The sequence below is a fragment of the Lonchura striata genome, chromosome 13, assembly GCF_050655825.1.
Source record: "Lonchura striata isolate lonStrDom1 chromosome 13, ASM5065582v1, whole genome shotgun sequence".
NCBI classification, from domain to species: Eukaryota; Metazoa; Chordata; class Aves; order Passeriformes; family Estrildidae; genus Lonchura; species Lonchura striata.
Window position 1 is genome coordinate 6402139 of NC_140715.1, and position 24815 is coordinate 6426953.

At 40.6% G+C, this 24815-nt stretch overlaps 1 protein-coding gene across 2 annotated transcripts in view; it reads left to right on the forward strand.

Annotated features, from left to right (window-relative positions):
• The window catches only part of SLIT3 (slit guidance ligand 3), a 482119-nt gene that overhangs the window by 338624 nt on the left and 118680 nt on the right, over window positions 1-24815 (forward strand). For both annotated transcript variants that reach the window (XM_031506039.3, XM_085591180.1), the window contains 2 exons: window positions 9618-9761; window positions 12245-12408. In XM_031506039.3, the coding sequence (XP_031361899.3) occupies window positions 9618-9761; window positions 12245-12408 (308 nt within the window). The remainder of the gene's footprint in view (window positions 1-9617; window positions 9762-12244; window positions 12409-24815) is intronic.

A 24815-nucleotide genomic window follows, 5' to 3' on the forward strand; every position in this document is an offset into this window, starting at 1 on the left:
GTAACACCTTCAGACAGTACCACTGGTGTCAGGAGCCCCAGAGCTGGATAGAGGGGTTCTCATCTCAGGCATGGCCACATCTTCAATTGGTCTAGGGGAAATGAATTCAGAACAAGTTTTAGACCACCTGGCTGGCATCAGCAGTCTGCATTTCTGCCTTATAAGGCAGAGGTGGTAAGGCAGTATGACATTATATTTGGCAAGAAAATAACTAGGCATGGTTAGATAATAAGGGTTTGGAGGATTTTTGTTGAGGGATTAGGGTGTGGTTTTGTCAGGCTTTCTTTAAAACCCTATGGGTTTAATTCACAATGTTGTTTCTGAAGTTTTCATTATAAGTAACCACCTTAAGTAGTTAACATTACCCACAAAAATAATTGCAATTGGATTTTTGTTAAATTGCTGATTTCACAAATCTTACGTGTTTCTTAAGTATGCAGTGGTAACCAACAGAGCAGCAAAAATCATTCAAGTCCAGCTACACATCTGTTCTGTGCAGCAGAAGCTTTTCTTGGACCATGTAGTTTTCCTTATCCTGTTTGAAGGTGCCAGAGCAGAGGATGACAGAACGCTTTGTAGCTACTGTACCCTGTCCTCATACTTTCTTCTTTTCAGCAGGTTGTATCAAGTGCCTTCTGGGAATTTTAGGTCAATTTGGGTTTGAGGGATCTATGTTGTTTTCCAGAAAGGGATAACTGTTCTTTTAGCTTTTGTGGGTTTTTTCAATAGAGTGAATGGAAACTTTCATTTTATTAGGGGATGCATCCAAGCTGTGAAACAGTGCTTGATTAATTTGTTTGCATTTCTTGAATTTAAATACCAAAAGAATGGCAAAGGCTTCAGGTTAAGGTGGAAGTTATCATTAGCTGTGGATGGTTAATGCAGGAGACCTTCAACTGACCTTGGGCTTTCTAGAAGTGGGAAGACATTTAAGCATCCTTCAGTTCCCCTGGAATGTGGACAGGCTTTTACAGGAGCTCCTGAGCTTGCCAAAGTGCTGCTGGTCTCTGCTGGAGGACACAGCCCAACCCTGCAGCTCCTTCCCTTGGGGCAGCCCTGGGACAGATAAACCCAACAGAAGCCACTGATGCCTCAGGTTTCAGCTTTTATATTTTCTAGACTCTATTCTGCTTTAGTGTGTGGGTCTGGGCTTCATATTAGGGGATGGTGAGCCCTCTTCACAGAGCAGAGAGACAAAACAATTCCTTCTCTAGCTGGGGACCAAAGACAAATGATCCAAATCTCAGCCCAAGAGCACAAACAACGTGGGCTGGAGAGAGAAAAACAAGCAGGATGGGACTTCATGGGCTAAAGCTGGAATGGAACAATGAACTCCAATATCCTCATGGACCAAAACTTATAAAAGTGAGAGACCTTGTGACCAGTCATCCATTTTTTTGTGGCTATGTTGGGTTTTGCTGCCCAAGGTGGATCCTAATAAATCCCTACTTTGTTCTTTAGCTCTGTCTAGTCTCTGTTCTAGGTCAGCCTGCACAAGGCATCACCACGGGCACCGAGTTTGTGAGGCAGCATTTGTCATGTCTAAGTATCACACTTCCCTCCCTGCCAGCAGATTAAAACAAACATTCTGGGAGCCTTTTATTGCAGCTGCTTGCCGTGCACATCGCCGTGCTCTGCTTCCTGGAGTAGGAGCTAGCATAAAATCTCTGCTCTTTAAAGAGGCTGCACAGCAGAATAATGTGAGGGATGAAGTCTCATTTTTCAAATGTCTGGCAAGTATCAGTTTTCAATAAATCCTTTTCCTTGAGGAAATTTACTTTGCATAGTTACTGATCAGACAAGCGCTCAGGAGTGTTGATCCTAAATCTTCTGCTTGTGATCCCCCTGTTTTACTGAGCAAGAAAAATCCCCGCACTGGGCTCTGTTTTGATGTTGCTAAACATCAGGAGATCTACTCCTGTGGTACATATATATTAAAAATCAGAGGCTTGTTGTGTTTCTCTCTCAAGAAACAAAGCCAGAAACTGACAGCCTTCTCCTCCTTCACCTAATATCTGGTCATTAGGGAAAACTCAACACTGCAGTTGGAAAGGACCAATAATCATATTGGTGCCTGGACTTTGACATATTGACAGATAAAGTGATGTCAAAAGTGGTGACAAATTATCATTCATCTAACCTGGGGTAAAAGTGGAACTAGATATGATATTTACAACTTCAGCTGACCCTAAAATAGACTTCTATGAAGTGACAAGTCACTTGTGTACTTTCAGACACTGCTATCATCAGTCTTCCCAAAATTCAACTGGTCAAATTCTGCTTTGAGTGATTATTATTTTTTTGTAACTTTATTTTTTATTCTGTTTTTTCTGTTATGAGTAAGTCAGATATTTGGTATCCACAGCTCTTTTCTGGTGAGGTTGCTTGAAAAGTATCTTCATGGTGGATTTGCCAAGTTTGAAGTGCTTGTGTTGATTTGTAATTCTAATTTGAATGCCAGTACTGAAGAGCTTAAAGCAGGACCTACCAATTATTTATTGTGTACTTCTGGAGCTTGATAGAATCTCAAAGAGAATGCTGTGATCTACAAACTCATACAGAGTATTTAAAAACAACAGAATGTACATCAATTCCGATATTTGGCATTGTGTACATTGCACTGTTGTATACATAAATATATTAACCAGTTATGTAAACAGTACAGAAATGTCAGAATAAAGAAAGTACAATTTTCCATTTACAAGCCTTTAATAGCACAATAGCCTCTTCTCTTCCCCATGGTGATCTGGGCTTTAAGTGATGTATAAAGTCTTATTCTGTAGAATTCTTCATTTTTCCCATGGAGAATAGACAACAGGCTGTACAAAAAAGAGCCCTTGTGACTGATGTAAGGGGAAAACATTTTCACTATGATGTCAGGTAGTTGGAATAGGCTGCCCAGAAAGCTGTGCATCCTCTGTCCTTCAAGGTTTTAAAGACCAAACTTTATCCAGACTGGATAAAGCTCAAGGTAACCCAATCTGACCTTGTAGCTCATCCTGTTTTGGCAGCCTATCTGGACAAGAAACCACTGGAGCTTCCTGGAATTCTGAATTACCCTGTGATCTGGCAATCTGCATTAACTGCATGAATGAGTCATGCTTTGAGTGGGTTTCAGACCAGATGACCTGGAGGTCCTATGCAACCTATGTCATTTCTGGGATCTGTGACCCTAAATTCTTAGCAAAATCGCATATGAGCTTTTCTCCTGCTTACTCAAAATATTTCTGACAACAGCATAGAGACTATGCCACCCTCATCCTTCCAGTCCAGGACAGAATGCTCTATGCACAGACCTGTTTAATAGCTTTAGAATTGCTTTCCAGCCATTTACCTCAAGCTTTTTTTTCCATCATATTTCTGCATTTAGGTTGCTATTGTGATAATGTTACTAAACTCAATAGCTGCTGTTAGAAGTGAGGAAGCAGCATCTGCCAGACTCAGAAATACAATTACAGTCAAGCCCTAATGAAAGACTGCAGCAGCATCTGCCTCTCCTGTGTCACTGGTGTAGCCTGGCTGCATGCAGCTTCCCAAACAACTGCTCATCCCTGCGTCAGCGTGAGCCAGCAGCTCTCTGACGCCAGTGCCCCGAGCTGGACTCACAAACCCAGCTCTGCTAGCCCTGAAAGCTGTGAAAATGTGCTCGTTCCCTTGTGCATCTGAATTATCATGTGGTTAGCTCGAACCAGCTGCAGGCAGAAGTTAGACACTGTTGAATTTCAAATAGCAGAAGTCTGGGTGCTGCGACAACACGTGTTTATAATTCCCCAGGTAGCAACAGAAGTATTGTAAATGCAGGTGAACCCAGTGGGAAGAAATGATGATGTCTGACTCCAGTTCAGAAGGATGAACTATTTCTATATCATAAGTATGCTAAAATACATTAATATACTATGTAAAAGGAGAATACTAAAATTACATACTACTTTCTCTGACTCTCACTCTAACACAACTCATGACCCTCTCACTCTAGTCCAGCCCCACATGGGTTGGATTGTCCATCAGGCTCAAACAATCCTCACCAGAATCCAATCAAGCACTCCAGGTAAACAATTCCCCAAACACATTCCACATAGGAAAAGCAAGGAGCAGAAATAGAAATTGTTTTCTCTTTCATTTCTCTCTGTGCACCTCTATGAAAGTCCTGAGAGGGAGAGAAATGTTCTTGCCACACAGAAGTACCACAGCATTGTTTTGTGGGTGGTGTTCAACCAGAGTTGGAGACTTTTGGAGCAGAAAAGGAATTTCTGAAATCTCTTTCTAAATTCCCACCAAAACAGACTGTGCTCTATACTTCCTTCTTGACTCATTATCAGCTTGTGACTTTTCCATTTTAATTTACTGTGAATAAATTTGTCATCACCATCATCTAGTTTCCTGAACACGGAGAAACACTTGAAGCTGGTTAAGCAAGCATGATGATGATTTCATGCTGGTTATTATCAACTGAAGCACTGACAGACTCTTCAGTGGTCAGTCATCACATTAGAAAATGTAAATTTTAATAGATGTTTAAATATCTCAACACAGTGAGAGACAATCAGAATGCTCCCTGACAGCCCAGGCCATCTTAAAATGTTCCTGAATCTTAATATGATTATTTTGCCAATAACTAGGCAGGGGCACCATTCTGTCTTTAGATGTTGCTTATCATTGGCTGCTGGAATGACCAAGTGCTTGACAAGATATTGCTGAATTGACACTTCAGCTATTCTGTGAAAAATTGTGTTAAGGATGACACTTGATTCCCTACGAATTTCAAGAGAAAATTCTGAAAAATATATGCTAAGTTTTTTTTAACTTCTTGTAACAGGTATTGTATATTCTAAGGAAAGCTTTCTGCTGAGAATTCTTTTTTTTGCTGCCTTATAGTGCCTCTGAATGTAGGTGAAGCCTGCAACTATTGATATTCTCTAAAGGTCATGCCTGTTCAATTTGTATTCTGCTGTTACCCAGGCAAAACTGTTACCCAGTCTCCTCTCCCTCACAAGTCTCCTGTGCCTCTTACATCTGTTTTTTCTGGTGAATTCTCATTTTCCCCAGTGGAGTCTGGCATGTGGGATGTGCCAGCCAGTTCATGGGATGCCAAACATTTTCATTCTCATCGTGTTGTCGTTGCTGTCAAAACACAAAGCTGGTGAAAAAGGAAGAGAAGCTTTTCAGTGCCTCGTGCAGCTTTTCTCCCTGACACTTTCCTTTAGGCTCACTCATGTATTTGGGATAATTCCTGCTCTGTCCTGGAGCATCAGAGGCCAGCCTGCAGTCCCTGGCACGTGTAAGGTTGCCAGGCTGCTGTTGATTCTCCAAGTTTTGTGCATATTTCCTGATAGTTTGATTACTTGACCTCACCGAGATAAAAATACAAAAATGGCTAAGGGTAAAAGCCATATAAACATTCCCATTTGCTCTTAAAAAACAATTTTTCCAGTAGTTTTGGGTTTGGAGTTCAGAATGTTATTTAAATGTTAATCACTTGAAGCTGTGCTTGGGCATATAATTCAATTATGGGACCATCTTAATTATGCAGATGGTGCTTATGAGCAGCTGATACAATTACAGAGCCAATTCAGTGCACATTCATTTCAAGGGCTTAGCTGAAACACGTTATTATTTCAATGTGTGTGGACAAATCCATTTTTTCAGGAAATGTGTTCATGGAGTTGCAATAGTGCTCTGCTCAGCTGGTTGTTTCAATGGTGTGCAAACCACGAGGATTTTAACCATTCTCCCTTATTCTGTGGAGGTCCAAGGCTTGTAGAGGTTTCTTCTTGTTTTTTTACATATCCAGAGGGATGAAAATGGAGACTTGAGTTAATAATCCATCATCCCTCTGGGCAGCAGGCGGTTTTATTTCTATTTGAATATTTAACCTCCTTTTGAATGGTGCCGCACATCTGGAGGCGGTGTGTAAATCTCATCCAATCAAGCTGGTAACAAAATAGGAGAATTAGTGGAATTTACTTTCACCATGAATTGCTGCAAAAATAAATACCATGTAATTCCTGCTAAAATAGAGCTTCACTTTTAATGTTGTTCCTTCTTTTGGTGTAGGTCCAACAAAGGAACCCTTAGTATGTTTATGGCCTCCTAAAGTGTTCAAGGAAGATTCTGCTTCCTGGAATATGCTTTTCTCATCTGCCTTTGTGTTCATTTAAAAAACCTCATAAAACCACTTCTAACTCCATGTGAGGCCTGCCTTGTATACTTAATTAAAAATTAGATGCAATTAGCGGAGCTGGGATAATGAAGAAAGATAAAATAAAGAACTGAGATTTATAGAGGGGAATATTTATAACAGATATTTTAAAATAATGGAGAGTTTTGAAAGGAATATGAACCTGAATGATTCTGGCAAAAAGCCGTCATCTAACTCACAGAAGTAGGAGGAAAACATTTTTAGGGGTGATGTATTCTGCTTCCTCAGTTTCTTTTCTCCCCTTTTCTCACTGATTCTGAGCAGAAATAAGTCAGTAATGTATCTCAATATTCTCCTCATATGGCCACACCTGAATTCCTGTTGAGCAGACTAACTGTGTTACACAGAATAGGTGTTGTCACCTCAGAAAAGCTGTTTAGGACCTGAATTCCCACTTCTAAACAGTCTGCACAAGCACTTTTCTCTTCCAAATTACTCTGATGCTTAAAGAAGAGTGTGTGCCTCTGTATTTGTGTCTGTATAGATGACCAGTTGCTCTATGTCAGTGTTTGGCTCTAAATAAATGTCACAGATTATATCACCATGAACACAGTCATCAAAAGCTCATGCCAGGCACCTCGTCACATTGTAAATTCTATTTTCCAGCATGGGGTTTATTCATGTTTTGTTGAAACTAATGGGAGAATGAATTTGTATCCAGTGTATTCACTGCAGTTGCAGGTCAGTTTTGCTCAGAGGGTTTTTTCAGTGGGATGGATCAGTGATGTAGATTTTGTGCCTGATCTTTTCACAGGAGGGAGCAGCACCTGCCCAGAGCAGCTCTGCTGTGCACTTCTGAGACATCCCAGGAAGGCAAACTGGTTTCCACATGCGGAAATATAATTGTAGTTCAGTTGTAAATTCTCTTATTGCTGAGATTGTTTTCATTTTTGTTTTATACCTTGTTACAAGTACTGCTTGCAACATAAACCATTACTATAATACTGGAAAAAATTAGCACCTAGAAAATAAATTGAAGTACATACTTGTTTTTAGTTTTGTTCCTGGGTAGCTCAAGTGCCAAGCCTGTCACGGGACAGGAGCAGCCAAACCAAGTGTGCATTCCCTAAAATTGGGGTGGCACCAGTGCAAAAGGACAGGGGGTAGAAACCAAAGGATTTGTAATGCCTAAGAGCATGTCTAGGGATTCTGTTCAACATTCAGTACCTGGTTCTGCCTCCTACTACCTTGTTAAGCCATTTTTTATGGATAAGATTCTCTACAAGCTGGAAAGAGAAATGCATGATGTGTGAGATCTGAGAGGAGGAGATGGCTTTGCTGTGGTTTACAAATGGCTCTAAGGAGCAAGCAGGAGGTGATGGCATTTGCTGTTGGAGTGAAGGAGGAGGAGCTGTTCCTGTAGCCCAGTGGGAAAATTACCCTTTTAATTTTGGGGGAGCCAACAGGAGTATGGATTAGGTGTCATGGAAATACAGATTCCAGAGGGGTCATACTAGTGCTGCTTATGATTTCATAAAATTGTTTTAGCTATTAGTTCATGAAGAAATGTAACCTCATTTATCCATCATTGCCTTCTATGGGATTTTGTCTTAACTAATGTCAAACTTCATTTTCCACAACATGTAAAGGAGGAAATGCGGGTAAATCGATCCTGACTTTCCTGCAGGCTGGGGAGGGGAGTTCTCCTTTGGAGCCCTCTCATTCCAAAACATCCCTGTTCTCCTGGAGTTCTCAGTGCTGCCCAAGTCTGCCTTCATCTCCTGTGTATCACAAACACTAACTTTTGGCTGCAGCAACGAGGCTCTGCCCAAACAAGAGTGGGAGCACAGAACTGTAATGAGCTTGTGATGTTCCAAAGGTGTCAGGAGTGTAAAGGCAGAGGAAACATCTTCTGAATTATTTTTTGGAGAAAAGAAAAGCATCAGATGCAGCTAGCAAGCTCATATTTCTTCCTGAGTGGCTGCCCTCTTGTCTTTAGTGGTGTCTGTGCAGTTTGTTGAGAATGGAAGCTCCCTGTGCTATTAGAGGCGTCTTTAAAATGATGCAGTTGCTGAGGAATAGAGGATCAATTATTTTCCTTTTTGCCTATAAACATATTTGTCTTTTTTTTTGTGTTAGTGTGCTTCCTCACAGAGAGACACATAGGTGCAATATTTAGTCTTTCAAATTCATTGGCAAGGGAAGAATTTTGTGCTCAAGAGAACTGAGTTAACAACCTATACGGTTTGCAGTTTACCATTTTTCTCAGTTGTTCTTGGTAGTAGTCAAAAGATGTGGATTTTGGCTTTGCTGAGAAGAATAGGTAATTTCCTGTTTGTTTCCCTTCTAAGTGCAGGATACCACCTATGCAGATGACAGTGAGAAATTAAGTGTTCTTGTGTTTGATTGTCTCAGCAGGAGATTGCAGCTTGTTGTTGGGTTTGTATATACTTATTAAATGGGGCAGAACTCTGGATGGATGAGCTAAGAAAACTTGCACAAGTACTGTCCAAGATTTTCTTGCTGAACTGGTTAGTCCCACCAGCTGGTTGCTGTGTAGTTGTAAAATATGTGATTTTATTCAATAGTATTTAAATTACCTTTGTGCTGCTTTTCCACAACTGCACAGGTCTCTGGTGTGACTGGAATTCATAGAATTCATAGAATTGTGGGGTAGGAGAGGCTGGAATGGACCTGGAGTGAGCACATGACAATAGTCTGGGGAACCCTTGCTTAAAGCAGAGCCACCTTGTCAGGTCAGGGCTCATGGCTTTATTCAGTGGCACTTTGAAAACCTCCAAGGACAGGGGCTGAGGACACAGTTCCTGTGGCAGCCTGGGCCCCTACCTGGCTGTCCTTGGGTGTGAACTGGGTTTCCTTTCAGAAAGTTTTTGCTGAGACTTTACACTTCCCTCTTTTTGTCTCTCAGGAGAAGCATCTTTTTAATCTTCTGTTATCAAATTAACCCACACTGCATTCATAACTCCTAACTCACTAACCCTACACTCCGTATCAAATTATTTCAAACTCCCAGAATTTCAGTTAGACTTAAGACAGATGCTGTTAGGGAAAATTGAAAAATAAAGGTTCTTCTCAATATGGGCTGTGTGTACATGGAATAGCAAGGTGCGGAGTTAATTTTTATTCCTGTGTATACTAAGCTGAAGGCTCCCTTAAATATTTGTTTAGAATTTTGAGTAAACTGGGAGAGGGCTAGGCATACAACCCCCCACACACCCCTAGCTTGTAAGTATTTTAAGATGGCTAGCACTATTATATGTCTGTATATTCCCCAGCTATAAGAGCACTCCTGTTCACTGTTCACTTTTATATGTAACAGGCAAGAGAAGCCCTTTACGTGTGGTTTAGCTTTAGTGACTAGGCTAATATATTTTTCTAGATTCAACCCCAAAGTCCATTCTATCTTTATTTGATTATTAAAAGATTAATGAATTCTAAACCTTTTCTCTGTTTTCAGGCTTCTCAACGCCAACAAGATCAACTGCCTGAGGGTAAACACGTTCCAAGGTCTGCATAATCTCAAACTGTTATCTCTTTATGACAACAAACTGCAGACCGTCAGCAAGGGGCTCTTTGCACCTCTGCGATCGATCCAGACTCTGTGAGTATGCAGGCATAGCACAGTGACAGCTCTCTCTTTCCCCACCAAAAACCCTGCCTGTCTTTTCATCTGACATTAAGACAGTTTGGAAAAGACATCCATGTGCTACAGCCCCTCCTTTCCTCACTGAGAGAAAAGGAGCAAGAAGAAGAAGTGTTGCATCAGTTCAGCAAGGGCAGGATCGACACAGCCTGCCCTTAGTGACAGAAATGTCAGAGCTGTGTGCAGCTCAGGCTGTTTGTTGGGGAGATAATGTGTGCATTTGACTCTGGATAAGATATGAACAGCACATTCTATTAGGATCATTGCCTAACAGTTTTTAATGAGCCAATGAGTTGGCATCTCTCCTGCCTGGGTCTGAGTCCTGCTGTGCAGTTCATGACTTCTGTAACCACATTTCAGCTGACACTCCACTGAAGGGGAATGATATGTTGTATTATTTGATCCATTAAGAAAATCCACTAAACAATTTTGAATTTGGAGGCATTAGAATAGGCATCAGAAGCAAAAATAAATTATTCAATATTTTGTAGAAGAAGGTCTCATCCTAAAGCTGTGAGTAATAAGATAATAAGATAAATAGTACTCCTTCAGAGCTGGAGTTGGCAGCCTGATATTCCAGTATTAAAATATGTATGGGTTTGTGTGTATATATATATATACATACTGCAGTATCTATGCACACACACACTATAGTACAGCAATTTTTGCATGAAAATGCACATTTATATTTTTTAATACTGGGAGTACATTAGCTAAATTAGTTTTATAAATGTTTTAAATGGTATACAAATGAACTGACAGCAATGATTTCTTGCAGCAGAGTTTCTGCCACATCCTCAGGCAGCTGCAAACACAACCTGAATTTCCAACAGATATTTGGCCAGTATATATTGCTGCAAACTATTAAGGCATTGGAATAATCATGTACAACAACCCCCAGTTCTGCCCCCTCAGCTCTACCATGCTTTCTGCTGCTGTGTATGTACACACATGAGCTGGGGACACAGAGAGGGTTCTTTTTGCAGAGGTGTGTAGGGTTTGTCAGGTTAAATAACAGGCTTTTTTAATGTTTATAGCCCTAAGGTGTGGACCTCTCCTGTTGGTTTCTGTAGGGCTTTGCTGGTGTTCCTGGTGGCCCTTGCTTAGAATGGACTTGTTGCTTCACACCAAGAGACTGTGCCACAAAGTTTTGGTTCATTCTCCCATTTTTAATACTCCAAGTGATTGCCACCTTCTGTGTTTTTCTAGAGCTGCAAAACCAGACCCAAATTCTGTCTCTATGTGATTCTTTGTTCTTTGGACCTTTCACAGCAGGAATGGCTTTACTGCAGCAGGAATCTTGAGTTTCTTCAGGCCCTTTCTGCTTTGTGTGCTCTCCCTTCCCAGTCCTGAACAGCCACTGCCCTGTTGTATTTTACACTTATTTTGTTCAGTGGCAGTTCATAAATATAACTGCAAACAGAAAAGAAGTTTCTACAAGTAGAAAACAGTAACAGAGTGAGAGAGTTCTTGTGAGGCTATAACTTTATACCTCTGTCCAAACCAAATTGAAACATCTGTCTTTTCTTAACCTGTCTTTGCAGTTATTGGAGAGCTGAGTCCTGCTCCCTTGGAGGTCAGAGGGACTGATGCAAGTTAGCTGAAGTGAGATTAGGACCTGGCTCTGGGAAAAACCTGGCAAACTCTTCTGATACAGTGCTCAGCTTTTTCAAGCAAAATAAATCAGCACAGCAGCAGAAAAACACTTTCTCTCTGAGCTGCTCCAGCAGATTTCTGTTACCAAAATCTAAGTGCCCACTTAAAATCAAAGCTATAATATCTATTTCCAATTTCATAGGAAACAAGTTGAGCAAATTTTGGTGAAGGATAGAGTGCAGTTGTACCTTGCCTAAACATACAGGAAAAAATACATATGAAGGAAGTATTATTACACATAACGAGCATGTGCAAATATTAATTTCACTCTTGTGAAAAGATTCTGGACCACTTCTGCCTCTGCCAAAGATCCAAGGTGCTTTACTAATTCACATTTTTAGCTTGCTGGTAAAATTTCTTTCAAACCAGGATACAAAATGATCTTCAGGTAAGGTGCATTTCTCTCAAGAGGCAGCACATCAAGGTCTCAGGAGAAACCGTAGGACTTGGGAGAGAGCAGCAGGTCTGCATCCTTTAAAGGGGGCTTTGCTGTCTTAATTTTTGTTTCCTCTGTGCGAGGACTTACTGCAGGCTTAATGAGCTGCGAAATGTGAGCTCTGGAAGAGTTCTCCCATTCACGTGTGGCTTCTGCCCGGCCTGGGGTGGGTTTTTTTGGTTTGTTAGTTGTTTTTTTCCAGGAGCCGATTCAATTATCCGATTCAAAAATCCACTCTTCAGCTTCGGCGTTGGTGAAAAAAAAAAAAAACCAACCAAAAAAAAAAAACCCAGTGATGGAGCACGGTGTCACAGGTCACTCCTGATTAAACATGCCATCCTTCTCGCAGACATTTAGCTCAGAACCCATTTGTGTGCGACTGCCATCTGAAGTGGCTGGCTGATTACCTGCAGGATAATCCGATCGAGACGAGCGGCGCTCGCTGCAGCAATCCCCGTCGCCTTGCCAACAAACGCATCAGCCAGATCAAGAGCAAGAAGTTCCGCTGCTCAGGTAATAATTCATTTATCCAGCCTCTGCTGCGCTCCCCGTTCGGGGATAAGCAGGTCCAGAGAGCCCGCTAATCCAATCTGCGGGACAGTGTTTGCTGTAATGGATATTAGGGAGCATCTTTGGAAATTGAATTTGGGGAAATTCAGTTAGTTCCACAGAAAGGCAATTACCTTATGGATTAAAATTTAAAAAGGAAAAAAAAAAAAAAAAAAAAGGGAAGAAAAAAAAGGCGGTCTATAGCTGTCTCCTCTTAAAAACAAACAGGAAAAAAGATAAAAGCTTGTGACATTTACTAAATTATTAAATATTGAAGTAAAACAATGACAGTATATGTGAATCCATGTGGGAAATGTTCTATTTTGACTGGATTGTCAATTGTAGTCAAGCAGACCTCCTCCTGACCTAATGAGAGCTGAGCTGAAGTTAGTTCCCACACCTGAAAAGCTGAGAACAGTATGAGAGTTTTTCATACAACTGGCAGTGGGCATTTCTGGTCTGGGATGGGAGTGAATCTGGGGTGAGGGAATGGCATCGATTCATGTGCTTTCATACACTCATCTTCCTTACATCCAAAAGTAACCCATACTAACTCCTGAAATTGCCAACAAAGTCAGTAAGATTTTTGGTTTCAGCAAGTTTTGAATCAAAAGGTGCTTAATAATTTAGGCAAATGTTATGTGTTGGGAATGAAACAGAAAAATGTTTCCATCTGAGATTAACCTCCAAAGTAACATAAACAGTTTTTTCTTAATCTTATCTGTTCTTTATTTATGGTTCAGGTGTCAGTAAAAGGATATTTCTTACCTTACACAGCACAGTTAAGCAGATGACTATTTTTTCATGTGTTTTTCCTACTGTTTATATTGGTTATATCTATTTTGGATTACTGTGTTTTTGTATACTGTAAAGACAAGCAGGTTTCAGTAGCAAATCTATTAGTATGTACTGAGGAGAAAAATGACTGTTATTGATGGAGTACCTTGCGGTGTTTTCTATGAAAATTACTATGATTTTTCTTTTTTTCCTCTGAAAAGCAACATGATTAATTGTGTTCCTGGTGGTAAAAGATGAATGGCTCTAGATGGGGATGCAGCATGAAGCTGAGTGGCAGCAGCCCAAAACAAGCCGTTGTGCTTTGTGCGTCTCTGCGAGCAACGTGCCGAGCTAAACCTTCCCTTTATGGGGGAAAGAAAATAAAGATAACTTCATTTGCAGTCAGCTTTTCTTGGGCAGGCTTGTTAAGGTCCTCAATCCCTTGTGATTCAAGCCACCACATTTATAATCAGGCCTGAAATGATGACATATTTTATGTAAGGTTTTTGGATTGTGTCCATCATAGTAACAATGTAATTAGCCAGTAATATTCATATTTAAATAAACTGGAAATGAAAATGCATAAATATAATTTAGACAGGAAAGCAGCCTGCAGAAACAGATCTGTGTAAACCTGTACCCAATTTGCCATTGTTATTTTCTTCTGCTTTTATTAATGGGCTAGAGGAATTAATGTTATGTGTGTGCATGCATGCTTTGAACAAAGGTACAGGCGAATGGAGAAGGCAAACACCAGCTGACACCGTTTAGGAGAGGTCATAGCTGAGAAGCTACAGTGCAGAACTCAGTACCTGGTGATGCTGAGAATAATATTTTGTGTGAGTTCTTATCTTGGGGGTCCTTTCTTTGAGGCTGTTTTTCCCTGTGTCTCCAGCTCTGCATCTATATCAAAACCACATGGAAAAAGCACAAACCTGACTTATGGAAGAGGAGAGCAGGGGTTGAACAGCTTCAGAACAAAGATTTCAGCTGGATGAAAACTACTGCTGTTCAAAAGCTCAATAGAGAAGAGATCCTTGCCTGTAGAGTTTCCAGATGGTGATGAGATACATTGAACTTGACTTGCTGTCTGCTCACATGAGGCAGGGAACATGTAATGGTTTAGAAAATCTTAGCTTGTAAATCAATCCAGGGAACAGACATCCTTGGCACCTGTTCTGCTCAACTTGTCCCTTTGAATCATGGCTGCTTCAGGCTTGGCATTTAGCAGGAATTTTCCATGTTTTCATTTTGAGGAATGTGTTTCATCCCAGGATCTAACACAGCACTCCTCTGCACAGAAACGTCCATGAGCTGTGAAGCTTCATTTAGAGCCTTGGGCAGTGCTTTGTGTCATCCAGGGATGACAAAATCCCACTGGGATGACAAGGCTCAGTAACTTGTCCCTGTCCTCACTGTCTTTGGGATTCTCTGCTCTAGTTTTTGCATTTTCTGCTCAGTGTATGAGGAAACAATTTTTCATTTTAAATTCTTTTGGAAATGTGCATCTCTTTCTCAAAGATACCAGGATCCTGGTATTTTCATGTCATTTGTGTAATATATCTAGTACATGTCAATGGTCAGAAAGCTGTTTTTGAGGAGAAAACACAGGGAATGTGAGGAGTTGGTTAAGGACAAAATGTGAGGGCTTTTATCCTCACACAGTCTTTGATCTTTGAGAAGAGATGAGGATGCACAGGAAGTTTGGGCTCTGTGGGAGCAGAGGCACTCAGGCAGTGTCAGGATTACACCCAGGAGTAGTTAAGCCTGGGAGAGATTAATACTTTTACATCAGTTTTAAAGTCATAAAATCCTGAGGTTGTCCTGATGTGGTCTGTGTGTCTTCCACATTCATTTTTACAAGGGCAGTGATAGGACAAGGGGGAATGGCTTTAAACTGTAAGATGGTTGATTTAGATTAGATATTGGGAGAAATTCTCTGGTAGGTTGGGCAGGCCCTGGCACAGGTGCCCAGAGCAGCTATGGCTGCCCCTGGATTTCTGGCAGTGCCCAAGGCCAGGCTGGACAGGGCTTGGAGAACCCTGGGATGGTGGAAGGTGTCCCTGCCCATGGCAGGGGTGGCACTGGATGGTCTTTAAGGTCCCTTCCAACCCAAACCATTCCATGATTCTGTGATCATAAAGGGGACTGTCAGAAAGGACCTTTTATGAGAAAAAAAAATGTGACTGTTCAGTAAATTAAGGGAAGAAAGGGAAGTGATTTTTCTCTAAGGTTAGAAGAGAGGAGTGGTTAGCAGGAACAGGGGAGAAAAGCTGAAATGTTTGAAGTTTCATCAGCCTGAAGTGGCAGAGGAGCATCAAGAAGGAAATGTCAAGAGGACAGAGAAGCAGATGGGCTAAATAGAACTGTATTTGATAATTAAATGAAACTGTGAAGACAAAACTTGATTCTGCACACTCTTTCCTTCACTTTTCATCACAGGTCCCCACCACCCTGTTCAATAGCATCTAGCCTGACATACTTACCTTCTTTTTTGATTGATCAGTTCTTTTGACTGAGCCACTTTTCCCAGATGCTATTTCCTCACAGAACCTAATGACTTGAGCTTTTGCTGATGACAGTGGAGCAACATCTGCAAAGGTTATGAGTGGCCATAGGAAGGAGCTTCTGTGCAACAGGTAGAAAATGTACATAATTCTTTTTAAAAGGAGAATTGGAAGTATTATAGCATGAAATGAAGGAACAGCAGGGAATAGGACATATTTTTGCCCAGGGCTGTGAGACAGGCAAAGCTTTTGACTATACCATCAAATATGTTTAAAATTCAGATTGCAATATATACTATTTTCTGTGATTTTTTGCTTTCCATTTGATGCAGAGCACCACAATAATAACAAATCTTCCTCTTGCCCAACTGTCTCCCCACAGCTATACAATCTGAGACTGAAAAATCTGAGATGTTTTCTTGAAAGATAAATCATAAGTACAGGCTGTGACTAATTTTCTTTCTCTTTTCTGTTTAGAAAAGGGAAATACTGTCATTTTCAGTGGCAACAGTGAAATTCTGATGATCATTTTCTTTTTGGCTACTCTGACCACCTAAGGATCCAATGGTGCTTGGCAGCCTTAGGTCACTGGAGGATCCCATTCTTAATATGAATAAGGGGGGAAAAGATCAACACAAATATCCTGCCCAGAAGCATTTGATTAAGTTCACTACAGAGCAGTTTTGTTTTCTGAGGCAGCACTGGGCTTTAGGAGCACGGGAAATGAATCTATGAGCAGATTGTGTTGTCTCTGTGGTAGCTTATTGTCACTTCAAGACTTGGCAGGTTCCTTGATTGCTGTGTGACACTGTGTATGAAATAGCTTTTGGAAAGAATTGCCTTTGCATTCAGCTGTATATCTATTTCTCCCTGTGATATGTTTGCATTTTTCAGTATATTGTGCATTTCAAAAGCGATGAAAGTTCCACCTGCTGTACTGACACAAACTATCTCTGATAATGATCAAAGCAATGTGTTTCTACAAACATCACATCACAAAAGCTCTTTATCTTCTAATTCTTAGAAATAAGACTTTTATCAAGAAGATTGCTATTTGAAATACTCTGAAGTGAGCCTGTCTTATTGCTTCCTCCTGCATACATTGTGTCTAACTGCCTTTAATTAGTTACTTCAGTTCCAGACAGTGCTATACAATCAAAAGGACAGGGGAGAACAGGAGGAGGAAAATGAACCATCTGCCAGCATTATTCTCTCCCTTTTGGACACTACTTCTTGTTAACCCAACCCAAAAAAGGCAGCCTTTTTGGTACATTTGGGTCAAAAAATGGCATTTTTAGGGCTAGTGTAATTTCTCTCATGATATTCCAAATTATTAGATGGTAATGTAGCTGCTTTATGTTCACTCATAATTTTTAAGGCATTTGATAAAACCTCTTCTCACTAATTGCAGCTTTTCTCCTAATTCTTTATGTTCTTTTCCAGTCTCTGTCTTCATACACACTTCACCTTCCTCAGCTTGCCTGTCTGCTTTGGAACAGACTTGTTTCTTGTAATCACCTCAATTTTCCTTCTCTCTTCTCTGCATTTTTTCACCTTTAGAAGCACAGAACTGCCATGGATAGAGTCAGGGGAGCACAGGCTGCATGTCAGGACTTTTTGTCCCTTCCTGTGACAGTTCATTTCATGTCCCTTGGACTCCTTGGGTTATTGCCTTCTCTGCCCCTAGTCATGTGTAAACACCATTTAAGATTTTTGAGCCCTCAAACCAAAGGCTGCTATGCGTTGCTATTCCCCAACCAGTGTTTAAAAGTCATGAAAGGCAGGTGAATTTAACCCAGATCTTATATCATTTATCTGATTGAAACACTCTCAATTGTTCCCATAATTTGCCAATCACTCTGATGACAACTTTGCAAATTCCTTTCATTTTTAACAAGCAAATAGTCATTTACAGACCATGTTTTTGGGATGTGATGATCCTGCCCATGGTGTGTGGGGCTCCAGCAGCTCCTGAGCAAGCCCCAAGCCTTGAGAGCCTCTGGGTTTGCCCTGGGTGTTCCAGACCTGCTGATGTTGTGGGAAATCTCATCTGAGGCCAAGCTCCAGCAATTTTCTCACCATGGCTTTGCCCTGCTGTGAGAGAAAGGGATAAAAAACACTGGTTATGATTTGAGAAACTGCATTCAGATTTCTGTCTGTGGTTTGGTTTTGCTTAGTTTAGTTTAATTTGGGAGTTTTTTGTATGTTTTGGTTTTATTCAGTTAAACTCTATGTGTTGTATTCCTTTTTTCCCCCTGAAAAACACAAAGATTCAGCAAAGCTACCTTCAGAAACCCTCTGAATATACCAAAACTGAGGATATGCTTGTGGTGCATAGGAAGTATTTGTATATGAATGGAATGTTGTTTAACACCAATAAATCACCTGCAGATTAAATGCTACACTGAATTTGTAATTATGAATATGAATTTTTCATGGTACACTGAAACTGAGTATATTTGGGCTTTGGTTTGCATGAATTCTTCCTGAAGTCATTAGAGAACACAATACAACTGCTATGACTAATAGTAATGAAGCTGGGTTTCCTTGTACTGTGGAAGTGTTGCTGTTAAAATAATTTGACTGTACTGGATACTGATTACAGCCCTCCCTTTCCTGCACATCTCTGATAGCAGTTCAGATCTTTGTGTTGAAATTTGTGTCATTTACTGTGAGCTTTCACTAGCCTGTGAAGAACACGATGGTGAAGGGCTCTGGTTCTGCAGTGGGGGAAAGATTGGAAACCATTTCACTCAAGGAAGCATAAGCTTAACATAAAACAGGTGGGTCTGTTTGGCAGAGAGTATGGTTCTTAATAAGAAAGAGAATTGACATGTTTCAGTTAGAAAGTTTATTTTTGGCTCTGCCTCATTTTATTTTTGAGTTGAAGTAGTCTTCAAAAAAGCAAAATATCTGAACAGCTTTGTTACCCACCAACATCCTTATCTGCAAAGAGGCACTGGGAAGAGGGAGGATTCTTGAGTCACAGATGCATCCATGCCACTTAGGCATCCAAATCTCACAGTTATCTTGGATTCCCCATGTAGGCAGAGTGCAGGGCTGTGTAGATTCCTCCCTTAAGATCTGAATTGTCCTCTTAATTAACTATGTCAGAAAGCTGAGTGATTAATTTTAACGTCAAAAATTACAGTGGGACAAAGTTTTCTGTCCTCTGACGTTGCCATTCCACGTGTTGAGGTTAAGCTGAGCACCACCAGAGGTGCTAAGGCAGCACTTTTGGTTTGTGTGGTCGTCATTTGGGTGGGATACAGAAAATAACTGGGAAGGTGCTGGCATTAAGAGAGCTCGTCAGCTAAAAGCAGTGCAAGGGTGTTGGTGCTGCAATTGGACAACAAATTGGACAACAAATATTTAATCTGATTATTCTGAGACTACAGCAGTCCCCTGAGGTATTGCAGCATGATGGGACCTGTGTATAAATTCTTTACAAACTGCAGGTTCAGTGACTGATTAACAGAACGTGGGTTACAAGAAGTGAATGAACAAGAGCAAACCAAACAATGCTGCATGTGTGTAAAGTATCTAAAGGGAGGGGTTCTCATGGAAGCTGGCACATAGCTGGAGATGAATTTCATTTTTCAACCTCTTTTTTGCAGGCATTTATGCCGGATGATCTTATGTACATCCAAAGGCTTATGGAACTTATCTAAATGTAATTTATAAAAGAGTGTGCTTTCTTGGTATTCCAGCTCTCCTGTATTCTAGGGATGTAAATTAGGATTTGGACAGATTTCTTTGTGTGCTGGTACCTCTCGTTCATTGCAGTTGATGATTAGTTTAGGCAGTTATTGTAAGTGGTGTTTAATTAATGCAGCAAAGGAATAGAGACTTGTTGAAAATATTCTCATGGGGTTTCTCAGGAAGGTGTTTGCAGAGCTCAGACTGCATTTGTTTCTAGCAGGACTGAAAGAGTTCAGTGACACTGAAATTACTGAGTTTATTACAGATATCCCACTTAATACTGTAAATCAGTATATAATATAAAAGTATTTGGAAGATATGAACTGTTACTTGTCATTGTTTAACAGAGTACTGTGGATTAATTTGTTTGAAGAGCCCCAGCCAGAATTTCTGTTTTATTAAAGCAATGTAGGAATAAGGCTATAGGATTCTACATCCTTCTTCACTGGAGCCATACAAAATTATTGGCAGGAATGCTAGTTATAGATATAATTTCTAAGTAAATGAGGTGTGGATTCCAGGGTTATGCATACTTTGAATTAATCAGGCAAGAAAATTAATGTGGTTTTGTGCCACAATGCATGAGTCACAGAAGAAAATTAATCTAATGTTTTTATCAATTTAGAGTCTGGCTAGTTTGGCAGCTTGTGGAGATAGAAGATTTGTGTTAGGTTCCCCTAAAAAACTGCTTCAGTTTATTTCTGTTTATTTCTTAGATTGTGAAATGAAATTGCCTTTCTTTCATTGCTGAACCAAACCCACAGTGTGGGGTGGCTCAGTTAACACTGTGCTTATTTCCTGAAGTTCCCAAGTAACTCAGTGTTGCCTTTTCTGCATAACAGTGCTGGGTCATGGCAAAGTGGGGAGCACAGACCCCTGCTGTATTACCTGTCATCTCTGCTCAAGCACTTGCATTGTTCTCCATGTAGGTAATGAATAATCTGCTGGGTGCTGACTTTGTTCTTTGGGCACTGCAAACCCCTTACTAAGGAGAGTGATTTGTGTTTAAAAGCACAAGCACTGACCTTCACTGAAGTCCAGCAAAACACTGTGAGCAGTTGCAGAGGACAGGCACCTCCTCTCTCAGCTGGGAATCCTGCAAGAGCGTTTGAGGTGTGACTTTGAGAATCACTGTCCACTAACACAGCTCTGCAGACAGTGGAGTCAGTGAGAGCTTTATTCCAGTGGGAGCAGTCAAACCTGAACTGAATGTTCTGCTCTATATGTCAAAGTTGCAGGAATGAGTTACAAGAACAAAACTGTTTGAAATAATTCAGGATGTCGGAAATAGAGAGCGCTCAGCTTCCATCAGCGAATGATGTACAAAACCCAACAAATATGCTCAGAAGCAGAATAACAAAATGCTGCCTGTGTCTGCAGTAGCATGTGTGTGCTACTCTGCTGGAAAGTGCAGAGGAAACCAAAAAAAGAAGAAAAGCAAAGCAGTGGCAATTCCAGATTGTCAGTGTAAGTGCCACCAGCATGAAGGGCCTCTGGGAGCTGAAATCAGGCTCAAAGGGCACTTGGGGAGCATTTGAGGGCAGAGCTTGGCCATCAGCTCAGAATCTGCTGTTATTAATATGGGCTGAGGTATTTCTATGGTTGCATTTAAATAAATGGAGCAAACCTAAATGGCTTTTTTACTGAAAGGAGACACCAGGAGGGAGTAAGTAATCAAAAGCAGCGTAGATTGGGCATTCACTGTGTGGTGGAGCTGCACATGCTCTCTGGAAGGAGCCCGAGCTCTCCTCTGCTCGTGTTTTCTGTCGTGCCAGCTCTGTCTCTGAACTCGCCCGGGCTCTGTTTGTGTTCACTAACCCCAATTGTGCTCCAGGGTGTTCCTGCAGTAGCATAAAGGATGACCTCTTGTATCCAGCACCTTTTTGCATGGGTGGAGTGGAGAGCAGCTCTCCGTGAACCTTCAGCTTGTGCTTCTCCATGCTGCTTCCTCTGAACGCTCCTCTCTCTTTGGCGCTGCCTAACTCTGACTCTGGCTGTCCATGGGGTTTTCCTTTGTGCTTGATCTAACCATGTGGTAGAACAATACAAATGGAACATGGTTCTGTCAAGCACCATGGAAGGCTGCATACTCCCTGCAGCATGGCATGCCTGGATACTTCTGCTGGGGCAGAAGCATCAAAAGGTGAGAGATTCCCTTTCCCTGTCCCTCTCCGCACGGTGGAACTGGTGAAGTGTTGCTAACCAGGCTCCCAGGGAGCCACAGTGATGTTTGCACAGACTTTCCACAGGGCTTGCATGCAGAATAACCATTTCTAAGTAATTAATCTGTTTAATTGCTCTCACAGTGAAGGAGTCAGGCGTTCTGTTGGTTGATAATATTAAAGGGTGATTCTAGCCATACCTACAGAGATTAAAAATCACTTTGTTTCCTTACCTTGGGCATAATGTAAGCTGCAACTGTCTGTTTGAGCTGTCCAGTGAATCCTTCTACTTGAGATACACTTTGGATGCCACTTGTGCAACAAGACACCTGCCACTCAGTGTGACTTTGGATCTGCTCCTAGTGTGCTGGCATTGCATTGTGAACAAATATAATGCAAAAAAAAAATAAAATAAAACTTCAGAAGAGTCTGCAAAGCATTGTTTTTCCTCTATTGAAAATGACATGGCTGACATGACCTGTTTGGAACACCACTATCCAATAATTCCAGAGGGCAAAGCTGAGTCAGCAAATCCAAATGGGCCATTTTAGCTTTGGCAGCTTAGGCAAGATCTTCAAAATACTTCTGCCTAACTCCCTCCCTGCACAGAGATAATGATACCTATTCATAAAGGACTTTGAGAGTCTCAGACTGAAGTTTTCTTACATTGAAATATTTCCTTGTCTTGCAAATTTGTCACATCTCTATTCGGGAGCTGTCAAAAGAAGGACATCCAGGATTCTTAGATTGTATCTGCAGTTACTGATAAAAATTAACACTAGCAATGTGAAATCATGACCAAAAAATGCACTTCTTTATTATTCCCTGTGAGAGATATGATCTTGTGATTGTATGAAGAACGTTTGAGATTCTTGGGTTTTTCATTCAAGTTTGAGACCAGCTGATCTCAATGGTCATATATTTGGTGCCAAATTTGAGGCAGCTGGATCATTTTCTAGAATGAATGTGTCAGGTCACTTTTCAGACAGCCTGATTTGTAGCAGACAAGATCCTCCAGAGCTCCTTTTAAGTCCTTGGGACAAAGCTAAGTTTTGAAAACTGAAATCAGGTTTTGTAAACAATGTTTTTAAAAAAAGAGGAGAATAAAATATATTTCTCTCTGTCGCCTGATTCTCCATGTGGGTATCAGAAAGGCACAAAGAATGAGCGCTTGGAAATGTGATGTTTCTTTATCTCAGTGCTGCTGTTTTGTAAAATGCCACGGTGTGTTTGTTTTATGATAATAAGAAATCACAGTATCTGATAGTAGTGTCACATTGGTTGTGATGTGAAAACGTTATCAGAGTAACCAACAAATCAAATAACTACAACTGCCCTTGCTGTTGCCTTGGCTACTCGTTTTACAGCAAGCTTTAATTCTTCCTCATTTGGGGAATTGCTAGAGATTCCCAGGTCATGTTCTGTCCTGCATCTCTTCTCTGTGGCTTTCCATGGATGATTTTAAATTGCAAAAGAAGTATTTTGTGCCTGTGGTGGTGAGCTGTGCTTCCTGAGTCCTGTTGTGTTCTCTCAGAGCCTGGCAGTCAGGAGGAATGGATATATGTGCTTAAACAGCTCTGCAAGCAGATGGCTGCACTTCACACTGCTATCCCAGATGGGAATATCTTAATAGAGCAGCCACCTGTCCAAGTGATCTCAAGGCTCAGGTCAAACAGTAAATTTTATCTAGGCTTTGGCAGGTGATTCCTGCTGTCTCTCCAGCTAAGAGATGGCTGAGTAACTTGCTGAGCACATACAGGCTGTTGATTACTTTTGACTCAGTGATTGCCTGAGTAACTCTTGTTTAAACTGAAGAAAGAAAAAGAAAAAGAAAAAGAAAAAGAAAAAGAAAAAGAAAAAGAAAAAGAAAAAGAAAAAGAAAAAGAAAAAGAAAAAGAAAGAAAAAGAATGATCAAAGAGAGTGAGGATGATGTTTGCTCCCTTCCTCTCCTGCTGAGCTGGGAGGCCTTTCCCCTGTTTAGTGGTGGTAGCTGTGGACAGATGCCCAGGCAGCATCAACTTCTTAGAGCTGCTGCAGTGTGGAAGGTTGTGTGCCTCACCATCAGGAGAGTGCATGCCAAGTCAAAATGTGATAAAATTCTTTATTTGTTCAACCAGAAAGCTTGAGAGAAAAACAAACATTTATTTTTCACCCTCCAATGCTATACAATGTATTTTCTCCTTCATAAAGAATTCCACTCCACTCTTTTTTCCCATGGGAAGGTGAATCTTGTATCCATCAGTAGACTAAAAATTTTACTTAATAAATATTTTCCTTATGTAACTTCATGTTGTTTGTGATTATTTTTATCAACAAAAGCTTTTACTAGGAAACTTAGTAGTGCTTCTTCAAGGGTTAAGTTGGAGATTTCCAAAACACTTTTTTGATCACTGATTGTTGGTGGGTTATTCAATGTGTACTGTAATTGTAGTAATTTTAATAAACTCTGGTTCTGATAACTGTTTGTCTTTGGTATTGTTTCCAAGGAATCATAAACAACCAAACTTTCTGACTACCCAGCTTGGAATATCTAGGACTGGAAATAAAATGTTAGATTTTTTAAAAAGATAAGCATTTAACTGATAATGGTGTGGGGAAGATATTAGACTGTATTTTTATGATGCTTTAAAATGCCCACTGGTCCTAATACTTTAAGTGCTGTGCTGTCAATGAAGTTGCACTTTAGATGTTTAATTTATAATAAGCACAAAAACCAGCAGAGTATTTAGCACCACTAAAGTACTAAAGTACAAATCTGTATGTCAGTGTTCCCATAATCCAACTTGGAATTACAAAACTATACCAAAGTGTGGCTGTGGGATCAAAGTGTTAGATTGCCTGTAGAATTGCTTGTTTTCACTGCATCACCCTGTGGAGATAATGCATAACATAAATTAAAATAATAGTGGATTTAGGAAATGTCTTTTTTCTCTCAGAAAATAGTATGTGGTCATAAAATGGGCAGTGGTGTATTTTTCAGTCAGGAAGGGGAAGCAGGTGATGAATGTCATCAAGTCTCCATAAGCAAATTTCAGCTCAGGTTTAAGTTTGTGTTGATGTTTTTGAGTTCTTAAAACATTTGTTCAGCTCCTTTCTCTGAGAAAGCCTTGTAAGCAACTTTTAAAAATTTGGAAATCTTGAAAAATTATTCTTGGTAATTACAATCCCTGGGCCTTGCACAGGGCTCCTGCAATGGTTCTGGTGCTTCCATTATGAAATACA